The 12247-nt window shown below is 39.1% G+C and overlaps 1 protein-coding gene across 1 annotated transcript in view; it reads left to right on the top strand.

Annotated features, from left to right (window-relative positions):
* Positions 1–9637, top strand: part of SCG5 (secretogranin V) — a gene marked incomplete at its 5' end in the record, with an annotated part of 33070 nt that extends 23433 nt beyond the window's left edge. Inside the window, 2 exons of the mRNA XM_082484981.1 lie at positions 5514–5567; positions 9446–9637. Coding sequence (XP_082341107.1) covers positions 5514–5567; positions 9446–9541 — 150 coding nt within the window. The 3' untranslated portion in view covers positions 9542–9637. The remainder of the gene's footprint in view (positions 1–5513; positions 5568–9445) is intronic.
* Positions 9638–12247: the final 2610 nt, after the last annotated feature.

Here is a 12247-nt window from a genome sequence, read left to right as displayed (position 1 = left end):
TTGCTTATTTTTGTTGCATGTGAAACTGGGTATTGTCTGCTGCGTGGAATACAATGAAACCACAAGGAAAATACTGTGCTTATTGCTGGAGAGATTATCACCCCAAGGGAAACTTCTCAAAAAGGTGAACTTGCCCTTAAAAATATAGAAATAATGCCTGTGATCGATGAAAAGCCCATAAAAATAGAAAGTAGAAATCTTTGTCTTATTACCTGTCCCAAGGCATGACAACTACGTATGTGCTTCATAAATGCAACAAACCACATTTCAAAATCCAGTGAACATGTAACCAAAGTTAGTGCAGGTTCTAGCAAAAAATTTCAAAACGTAACAGGGCCCTGATTTGAAAGATTATTGAGGTTCAGTGACTATTCACTGTTCAGCTTCTTAGATGCTAAATTAAAAAACTAAATGGAGTGCAGCAGTCCAGACAACTTGCTCTAAGGAATCCTCTCCAGCTTAAGGGTTTTTGGAGGACTTGGTGCTGCTTCTTCCTCTGTTCAGGTTGTGCACTATATTACACCGAAAACCTATTTAACATGTTGCATATAATAAATACAGCGAGCTACACTAAGGGCAAAAATCTTGCTCTGAGCGTACAAGGACTTTAATAACTCCAGCTAGACTATTTCTGCAGGCTAGAGGCTCCAAAGAGAGCTCTGCCGCTTAATCTTAGATTACATCAGTTAAATGTCCAATCCCAAATCCATCTTCAGGCGCCAGGAAAACAATAACAATGATCATAATTTATGCTTCCAGAGCAAATCATGAAACCTCATTTTACATTGTTACAACGCTTTGCTTAAGATCGCCCTGAACCAGTGCTCTGTAAGCATATATCGATAAATGGACATGTTTGGCAGCCCCTTCTCCTGCTGTAATTGTGAGACAATGATTCATCGTTCATAATCAAACCAGTGTAAGATTTATAGTCTTAATTACTTGTTTGAGTGCTAAATTTCTGGAGAGAATCATGCCAAAAATCCATATTTTGGAAACTCTTGTTGCATTCTAAGTAATTACCATCAAAGGTTTTCATTTTAAAAACACCAGATGGTGAACTTTCTTATTTATGCCAGATAATGCTGTTAGTTTTCTTATTATTCATAAGTAATTTACTTTCATAATACCATTTTGAAGACTGTAAAAGCACTTCTGTAAATCGTTGGCCTATAGCAATATTTCAGAATCAAGCCTATATACTGCGTTGTCATCAGCAGCATATATACTTAACAAATGGTAGGTAATCATTAGTGAGTACTGGCCTTTTTTCATTTCTCCATCCATCACTACTAATTCAGGGGAAAAACCTGCTCACGCATGGATTAAAACAGACTGTTAGGTACTAAACAGTAATCATATCTAGCTGCAGCGTAGCCAACTCCAGATCTTTTTAATTAGAGACGAAACAGCTGGTAACGTGCATGAGCAAACGTTCTGCTGAAATCCAGGAGAATTGCCCCGATTGCCTCCTCGTTGTATATTACTACACATGAAAAAGATAAATGTGACGCTATCTGGTTTTATGGCTGGTTTTGTTATTTTTATCTCTCTGGAAAAATAAGAGCAGAAAAGCACTCTAAAAATTAGCCGGCTGAGACTTTGTAGAGGGAGACGTAAAGTAGAGCAGATCTTTTTAGGTCACTTACTGTCATCTGGATTAGGTCGGAAACCGACCAAGGCAGCCCATGTGGGCTGCCCAGCGGGTGACTCCGTGCATCCCCGTCCTCCCGCTGCCCCCAGCCACCCAAATCCCCTCTGCCCGCCAGCCGCCCCTTCCTCCTTCTCCCGGGGGAAGAGCCTGGGACCGAACGTCCCAGGGGCCGCGACGGCTGCGGATTTACAGGCTGCGTTTCCACCAGCTCCTGCGTGCTGCGAAGGCGCTCGGCTGTCACCACCGTCTGAAGCCCTCGGAGCCAGCGTGTCTCCTGGACCTGTGCGAGCTGGCGTGCGCTGGCAGCTCTCGGGGGAGCTTCTCCCCTGCCTTTTCCTGCCGCGGAGCGGTTGAGGCAGCGTTACAGTTCCCACTGACTTGTCCTTCCAAGGAGCCAGCACGCATTCCTTAGCGTAACCGCGGCAAAACCCAAATTACACGAGCAGGTCAGAAAAAAACAGAGCTGCTTCTTCACGAATAATGGGAAAGAAACAGGTTGGTGGGTTTTGGTTTGGTGACAGACTCTTAACGTTCACAAAGCTGTGGGACCTCTGCAGTACCCTGTACGTAGCAGACATGTTTTATAAGGGTAAAACAAGTCTAGAAGCTGTCTCATACAGCAAAGTGCATGATTCTGTGTAGATGCGAAATATTACGTGTAAATACTGCTAATACATATGAAGATGTGAATATGTAAATCATATATACTGGGTTAGGAGAAAGAAGAAAGAGAAAGAATTTTCCCATCTTTTGGAGAACTCTCCATATATCAATATACTGACATGTGGGAAGTCTCAGGAACAGGCTCTGTTTATAGGGCAAGATACAGAGTTTATACTCTCCTCCCCAGCCCCAAAGACTCTTTTTCTTCTCCTCATATGTAGAAAACATAGAGGGGACAGTGGGAGTAGCAAGACGAGGGACTTTTAGAGGTTTCTACCCTAGTGCGCAACTATAGTTGCTACGATTTTTGGCCACAGAGGTTTGGGGATTTTTTTTCCCCCTCAGTTCAGATTTTTCCGTGCGGGAGACAGGTACTTTCCATTTGAGTCTGTCTTTTCTACATCTTGCAGCTTGACTCTTTAGAAGGTCTCAAGAAGTGGTGTTGGCATCCAGAAAGTCTTGCACGAAGATAGTTTACAACACACAATTTACAATACAAATCTAAAAACCACTTATATGTAAGTTGTATATTTACTGAAACCCAAAGTATTAAAAAGAGGAGGGAAGTTCGGCTGTGTTTTCTGACACCAGTATCGGTACAAATGGAAACGAAAAGCAACTATGTTTATCAGCAACACTTCTTTTTACTGAAGCAGTGGATAATAATTCACTCTCAGGGCAGAAACAACACCAGTTTTGCTTATCAGCTACAGTGCGGGGATCCAAGACAGTACAAAGAAAGGCAAATGGGAAGCAGGGATAAAAATATTCGACTCCTTGTTAAAGAAGTTGCCATCTCTGGCTTCCTAGTTTTAATGAAATCCTGAAGGTTGTCACTCATAAATTTCATTTTACTTCAGTTACAGTGAGTGACATTAAGCGCATCATTCTTCTCCAACTGACATTTTTAAATATCTGGATGGCAATGGTGATTATTATGATGGGTTATGATAGGTCTGGTACCCCTCTCCGATTGCAGGCAGTAAATACAGATCATTTAATCCAGCGTAGTGTGTTCAGTGTAATAGAAATTGTCATGTTTGGTATTCATGATAAGACTGTAAATTGACTGGAAAAAAAAAAAAAAAGTCCTCCTGAACGGAGGACAATCTTGCTAATGCACTTTTCCTTTTCAGTTTTGCTTTCAGTGTGCAGGTCCAGACTACAGAGCTGCTGATTATTACTGACTTAAACAAATTTCACTAAAGTCTGAAATATCTAAGGGTAAATTTCTCCGGCATTAGTTAGTTGGTTGTAAGCGTTTTAACTTCTGAAGTTTTTTCCACCCAAATCCCAACCTGTAGTACCCCAATCCAAGTAGCCGGGAGGGTACAAAGGAAGCTCCAGGAGTGAGGGGAAAGTAGTAATTCACGTGCAGCACATCTCCACATGAGGTGCATCTCTAACAGGGTATAATCTTGTGCCTTCATTCCTAACAAGTCCTAGGTGAGGGATGAGAATGGTGAGCACTTCGCAGGCAAATTTTGGAATTTTGGTGGCCGATGAGCTCAGGCCCTTACGCAGTGGAACATATTTTCAGGATTGCTACTACCACACAAGCACACTCTTAGCTCGTGCTCCATAACCTCATTTGCTTTGCACTGCACATAACGCTTAAGTAGTAGCTACGGTTTTAAAATGTTCCCGAACAGACTAAACAAAATATGATCTTCCTGAGCAGGAACAGTTCAATTGTAAGGAATTTTCCTGGGAAATGTTTCCCCGTGACAGAAATGTTAGCTCCAGTAGTCGTCAAATTCTTTTTATTTCAGAAATGCTATTTTTCCTCTCGTGGAAAGTATAAGTTCAACTGCTTTACAAAGAGAGACGTCGGTGGTGCTTTGTTTCCTAAAGAGAATAATTTACGCATCCGTGGGTTTCTTTAAAATGTTAAATTTAAGTTTTCCCGAAGCGAGTTTGCATAAATGACTAGCCAAGAATGTCTCCCTTGGCCAACTTCATCTCTGTTCCCTTTTGGCACAGCTCAGACAAAATAACTGAGGTTGGGCAAGAGATAGGCCTTGTGAATTTGGGGTTTAATGAACATGAGAAGTACAAAACAGACAATTTTGGCAGATTTCATTGTAACACTTGAAAATGTTTGTTTTTTCTCATATCAAGGCTGCAGAGAGGGTAGAAGTGTTTGGTGAATTTGTCTCGCGCTAGAATTACACTTTCTATTTATATAATCAACGTTAGGTCAGTTGTTTATAGCAGAATTAATGGCTTTGTTTATACAGTGTTCTGCTTTTATACATGTAATTCTTCTCTCCTTCCATTTTCAGGTTAGGGTTTGGTTTTGTTTTTCTTCATAATACACAATTGAAACAAAATGTGTTGAGCATGTGTGTGTTATTCCAGACTTTATTAGAATTCACTACTTGTACGAAATACAACAATATGTGGATGCACTTATGTAAACTATGGTCAGAGGGGTTTTTTTGTGTTGGTTTTTTTTTTATTTCTCATCATCATAACTTTCTCTTCTGCCAAGATGTTTTTGGCAGTTTTTAAAAGGTTCGCCATTAAAAATGTTATAGACCAAATGGTTTTTAGAAACTTTATTGAGGGCACTACTTAAACAAAGAAAAAGTTGGCGCTGATCTCCTTTCAGCAGAACTTTGCACTGGGAAGTGTTGATATCTGGAAGAGAACAAGCAAAGACAACAAAACAGTAGGAATGACACCGATTGCTGTTTCTAAAAGGAATTAGAAAATCCCTTGTAAAGCAAATATTTTTTTGCTCCTGTTCTTTTGTCACTTCAAATGTATAGAAAGATGTCCCAGGCAGGATTCCTTCTTCCTCTCCTTCCCAATCTTACTTCTTTCCCTTCTGTTTGGTGTTTTTTTTTTTTTTTTTTTTTTTTAGGTTTGTATTTATACCATGTATCATATGATGGGGAACATTCAGTCTATATCATTATAACAGCATGTACTTGAAACACGTATTGCCCGAACACGGACGGTAATACAGTGCAATACAGTGGAAAATTACTGGCTTTTTAATTGTTGATAAGATTGTGACTGCTCCTGAATAAGTTCAAAATGTTAGCAGGAATATCCAAATATTTATTTGTGGTTTATCTTTCCGCTAACACTACACACCCCTCTAAACGTGCTAATATTTAACAGCAAAAGTAGCATTTTAAAAGAAGAATGTAATGAATTTGATGGCTGCATTTTCTTCCCCTTCCAGAGCAAGAATTTACTCTTTGAGAAGATTAATGGTGGTCCAAAAAGAAGAAAGAGGGTAACTATCAGAACACTTTATAGCCCCTGTATCATCTAAGAGAGCTAATAAGAATTAAAATCATGCTGTTGAAATGAAGAGTTAGTCTAACACGTCTGCATTATACCTTAGATAATGTGTGAAGTCAGGGAATCCCTGTGATAAGCTACTACAGCAGGCTTCAGGACTGTCCGAGTACAAGATGGATTTCTCTAAAAAGCCTGCGGCTTTCAGAAGATGCGCTTCAATGCAGAGCATTAATTTAAAAACTTGATATTATCTGGGTTTTTAAATTGATCCTATTTGCATTAAACCATTTAAAATGATTTAAATGTCTTTAAAACAGGATTTTAAAGTTTCCTACTAAAAATTCCGGTAAAATTAATTACCACTGTCCATGTGCGTGAATGAGTTTTTGGGTATAAATGGTCCTTTAGCTGATATAATTTGATTCACTTAAATACTTACATTTACCTCAGATTAAATTCCTATCTCTGTGTCCCACTTGCTGGAACGATAAAGATGAATGTGTTCTCATCTTTCTGCCCCTGAAACAAGGCAGGCAATCCACATATCACAGAGAAACTCTGCACAGTCCACCTCACTATTGTCTCTCTTTTTTTTGGCAGCATCAGCCTTTCTTTTATCAAAAAATCACTTGCAGGCAGAGACGAAGTCTTTAGCTTTGCTGCTGGTATATTTTTTTACAAGAAGAAAAAGTCTAGCTCCCTGCCAGAAAGTAGCTTTTCAAAATATGACAGTACGGTTTATATTGTAAATGAAGTAAATTTGGTTTAAAATAACTCAAGTGAAGATTCTTTATTTATTTATTTAACGCTTAAACCTAACGTCTTCATTAGAAAAGGAGAAGACGAGTTGATTTCTTAACAATTCACACATCACTGGGAATAAACACTATACAACCATAAGTTAATGATCTATCTTGAGCTTAGTATCTGCCTCCCACTTACATTTGATTTTCGAGTTTGTTAGCAGAAAAGGAAAAAGGGCAGGCACCTGATTTGAACTCCAAAGTAAGCAGAATTTACTCTGGAAATAGTTATGTGGCATATTTGCTAATTGCTAGAACAGCATGTTAAGGTAGGATTAGTGCAACATATGCATGAGAAAAAAAAAAGAAAAACATAAGTAGATTTTCTGCCTGTGTGCTGACTGATGTAATCGGATGCAAAGGAATAATGGCCGGAGAGACATGGCAGCCATGTGGCCAGGGGTAGCCCAGAATTTTGGAGGTGAAGCTTCAGTTTCTTGCTTTGCAGCAGCTTTATTTTCTTAGCACAAGCATGTCACTTCATGGTAAATTCGTTATCATTTAAAGTATTTTATTGTTTTGAGAGTAATACCGTAATGATTACTGATGCTTTAATGAACAATTCTGGATTTTTGCTTTATCAGCAGAAGGGTAACCTAGAGCTGTCAGCAGCAGAGTGTATTTTTCCAGAAACCAAAAAGCCCACTGGATGCCCCTCTGCCTTCTGCTGTCCCTGCCACCCCTCCGTGACCTTCTGCTTGGACAGAGAGTTTAGGGGGGACAGCTTCCAGTAACAAATTGGTCTTTTGGGTCAGAATGTCCCAATTTTAGCTTAAAGCAAGTCCTGTGTAACTGTGTACATAGTAACAGCGTTGTGTCTATACGATGCTGTCGTGTAACAGTCAGAGGAGTGACTGACGTCTACAGAACTACATATTCTAAGTATGTGTATGTATATTCATATATTTGTACGTATGTATATAAACACACATACAAGCATACATACACATACTCAGTATACAGAATCATAAAATTGTCTAGGTTGGAAGGGACCTCTAAGATCATCTGGTCCAACCATCAACCTAACACTACCGACACCACCACTAAACCACATCCCTCAGCACCGCATCAACCCCTCTTTTAAATACCTGCAGGGATGGTGATTCCATCACATCCCTGGGCAGCCTGTTCCCAGGCTATATAGCAAAGAGATGTATTTACCATATGCTACTGTGTTATGTTTTTCCAGCATTTGCAGTGCAAGACAAGGAAGCCTGCAGTGACCCCTAATTTAACTAGCAATTCTCCCCCCCTTTTTTTTTTCATTTCTATGCTTGAGCATAGCCCTGTCCAGAATCTAATATCCCAAACATGACAGGACTGCTTCTGTAATCACGGAGTCACGTTGCTGTGGGCTCGGAGCTGTGCACAAAGATACTCGGGAACCGCATTATTTTGAATTCAGCACAGCTGTATAGGATTAAACTTTTTTTTAGTCAAATCAGCCAAAAATTTTGCATTATATTTTGTGTTTTCTTTTGTCAGCGGAGAAGGATTCAGATTTTTATGTATTCTCATTCTGTTCTACTTTATTTCAAAAAGTAGCAAGCAAGTACCATTCCAAAAAAAAGACCAATTAATCTTCCTAAGAATCTATTCCTATAATTCCTAGAAGTTTATGCAACAGCCGAATTTCACTAAATTAACGTTAAACAGAACCTCTTTAAACAAACACAAAAAAATCATTTACATGTGTCTTATTTTTAACAATTTAAAGCATTAAATTGTTAGTTTTATTTTCAAAGATTTTTCCACAGTCATTTCTGTTTTTTCATATTTTTATGTTCTCACTTGCAGCAGGCAAAGCACTCAAAAAACCGATAGAAGTAAGCAAAATGGCTGCGCTACGCTGTGATTAAGTATTAATGATAGCACCTACAAATCTGGAGAAACCCCCGAATCTCCCAGAAATTTGACAAATACTTTGGATATTTGAAAACAAATATTTTGTGACTATTTTAAAAGCTTTTTTTGTGTGTGTGTAGTTTTGAATTTCTTAGTTTTGGTGAAAGAAGCACAGAAATATCTCAAGAACAGTAATTTCTGTGATGCAGCCAGCCTTAGAAGAATCAGGAGATAGTGGAAAATCTTCATTCCTCCAAAATTTGTCCTAAGGCGAACAATTTTTATTGGCGTCAAAACCCAGCACACTCCAATTTGTGTCTATATTTGTGAAGGAGAAAGTATATACTTGAATTTTGTTGACACTGACACTGTAACAGACCAGAAAGTGGATGTAAATAATATTTAAGTTAATTCTGAAGCTCCACTAAACTGCTCGATGCTTGCAAATACAGTAAATACATTTTACTCCATTGGTATAGATAAAATTCAAGCATAGGCTTTCTACGTTACTGTGATCTCCAAACGGTTCTGAGACAGGATCTGTTCTTCTTCAGTCTCACGTTGTGCTGCTTACATGGCGCAAAGTGAAGTTAAACCCTCTCCGGGGATCTTCTTTCCAGCATTCCCTTGTTCTGGCAGTGGTAGGAGCGCCATTTCCTATGCCAAAACCTTGCTTGGCTCTGCTTCTGTGCCAGCAGTTTTTTATCTCGGCATCAGGAGAGGAAGCGAGGAGGGGTTTCCTGGAGAGGAGATGGGCTGCAGAAGAGCCTTTGGTCAAAACTGGTAGCATGGTATCTAACGTCTCCCAGCGTAAGGTCCCTCGGAGGCTACTGATTTAAGCTAAAGCTTACCTGGACTTCTCCGACAAGTTGTGTCCTGCCTGGAGAATGAGAGAGTTAGGTCTGCTGCTGCTTCTCTGCTGGACTGAGGAAAGGAGGAGCGGAGCAAAAAGACAGTGTTTAATTCAGACTGTCCGATATTCTCAATAGTCCTCCCTCACTTGTATTCTTTTTAGTGGACTGGATTAAATTCGTGCACACAAATACTATTAGAAAACAAAACATCGATCGCCTTTTAGATTTACTCCCTGGGAACAACTGTGGTTTTTTTCAGTCTGCAGGTATTTGACAGATGAGAAATACATAAGTAATGCACTAATCCTAGTTACCTTTTATATGTTTCCCTGTTTCTAATAAGTATAAATAATTTTAAACTTTTTCAGAGTGTGAACCCGTATCTGCAAGGACAGCGACTGGATAACGTTGTAGCAAAGAAGTCTGTCCCACATTTTTCAGATGAAGACAAGGGTCCTGAATAAGTACAATAAAAATGAATTATGAAAACTCATGCCATCCTCTGCTAGATCATAGTATTGCTTATATATAATCATCTATTAAAATCCTTGTGAATGGCAGCATGTTTATTATTTATATAATTGTAGATGAAAAACAGCTGTATTTATAAAAGTATGTTCTCCTAGATAACAAAAATATGGTTCTGCTTTTTGTTAAGTTATGGTAAAAGGACATTTCTGTTGTTTTTATTTTAGTCATGGAGCAAACTTTAAAAATGTTAGTCATTTTAATAGCTAACGTGAGGTAAATGGTCTTAATGAGCAGCTTGTAAATAGGAAGATGTAAAAAAAATGCCCGGTCCGACTCCAACATTTAATCTTAAATGTTACTATGTTTGACACATGAAAATTATAGTTTTATGTTTTGTTCACAAATATTGTTACTTAGCAAAGACAAAGTATTTATTTTACCCAGAGAATTTTGGCTTTTGGTCCATTTTAATAAACATTTAAGCAATCTACAAGGTTTGCAAAGTGACATTTTCCAAAATATTTCAGAGGCTCATTTGTCTCAGTTATTGCTGTGCAAATTTAAAAATTAAAGAACTGCTTTTTGACTCTACCCACTGGAATATTTTTCTGTTAGTTTAAATCATTCCATGTCCACAGCTTTCCTGAACGTTTGCACATCTTTCTTCCTTATCAATGGTACTGTTGTGAGGAAATAAATCTCCCCCGCAGTTCTTTGTCTTAGTAACAGCAGCGTTGGTGCATTATAACGTTCTTAAATGATGTGTCCCTGGGACATTGTAAGTGAAGATAGAGACATTTGTCTATGTTAATAAGGTTGTGTCAACATCTTCTCAATCTAAATCCACGATATGAAGGTCATTACAGTTGATGAGCTTCTGAATAATAACACTGGTAACTATCACTGCTCTTGAAATTGCTCCGGGAAGCTTAAATTGCTTTTTTGCCCCTAGGAGACTGAAGAACTTTGTATTCCACAAAACGGAGTTCTACCTTTCTGAAAGATGAGAATATAAAGCTACCTAAAATGTTGGTATTTTCAGGGTGCATCTGAAATATTTCAAGCCATGTGCATGGGGCATTGGGATTATGGAAAACAGCATTAGCTTAGAGCTTTGTTCAAATCTGTGGAAAAAAAATTGTAGTTTCCTTCCCTGTCCTACAGAAAGACACAGTAAAATCATGATGACCCCTTAGAAAAAGCAGATAAGAAACCAACAGAAACTAAAGGTCTGAGCTACATAAGATGTAACAGGATGGCACAAATATGACTGTGTATGGCATTTGCTTTTTCTATCCCAGCACTTAGTAATTTGTAATAAATTATGTCAGTCCTCTCACGTCATTTATGGGTAGATTGCAAAACTCCCTAACATTCTATGCTGAACTATCACGTCTTTCATCATATTTCCTCTTAAAAAAAAAAAAAATCTGGAAGAGAAAACTAAATAATATGTAATGCAGTGGGGTTTATACTCACACGTGACATGAAATTGAGAAGTCTGTGTGAATCACAGAGCTCCTTCCACTTCCAGTGCCTGGAATGGGATGGGAGTAATCCAGCTGTTCACAGGAGACAACTTGTATTCTGTGCTTCTTAAGCTTACTCTTTTTATCTGCGCTCCTCCTTAGTCTTCACACAGGCATTGAGAGTTGCGGAGTTGCAAAGATTGTCTCCAAAAACCAGAAGAAAACATATATCGTGGCATGAATCTGACACCAGAACCCACCAATGCCCAATGGCCCAGAGCATGTGATACGGTCATTCCTCCCCCTAACCCCACAGCCAGCCATTCCTCAGAAATAAATCAGTGTTTCTTCAGGTACTCAACTGTCTTATCAATACTTTCAAAGTAATCTGAGCTACGTCCTGTCCTTATTAGCACCAGTAAAATCCATTTGAATCACAAAAATGAAGCAAGCATGAAGGCATTTTATTTCATTTTTGAAGCTCTTGGTAAGGACCAGCGGGTAACGTAAGGTGGTGTGTATAGTGAATGGGGGGCTTAAAAAGGCAGGGGCAAAGAAGTAGTGCTTGCTTAACCGTATCAGAAATCCCGCGCCTGATTTCTTGAAGCACTTTACCTCACTACACTCCCTGAGTGGGGATGTGATGATCCGGCACAGCAAACTGACCAGAACAGGGATCCCCGGCCCGGTAGGGCCTGAGGAGCTGCCCTTCTGTCTGTGAGAGATCTGCACAGAGCAGGCGAAGGAGAAATTACACAATTTAGAGATGTTTTTGTCTTTAAATGCAAGAAAAAACCCCCACCCTTCACACTGCACAATACAATGATGCGTCTTACAGGAACTGTCTGCTGGAAGAAATGAAATGCGGGACGGTGAGCAGCCATCTGCCGAGGCCATCAGGCAGCTTGAGTGTTTCACCAGGAAGACTAAACAGCGCTATTGTGAAATTTTAATACAAAATAGCCATTACACCATGATAATGAAGATTCATTACTCTCATTTCAGTCTCATAGTAGTACTGGGATTGATAGTCCCATATTAATAAAAAAAAATAAAAAACAAGTAGAGAAAGTTGTCCCACCTACTGCTCCAATAACAGTCCAAATGTGTATATTTAGGTTTTTATAACGAATCATGACAGTGCTGGTCTTTCGGAATCAATGAACACAGATACCAACTATCCCCCTCACTAAGAGCTCGCTCCACCAAACCAATATTTACAAGAACGTA

Source organism: Vanellus vanellus (genome assembly GCF_965231255.1).
Source record: "Vanellus vanellus genome assembly, chromosome: 6".
Taxonomy (NCBI): Eukaryota; Metazoa; Chordata; class Aves; order Charadriiformes; family Charadriidae; genus Vanellus; species Vanellus vanellus.
This window is presented reverse-complemented; position numbering and strand designations above follow the sequence as displayed.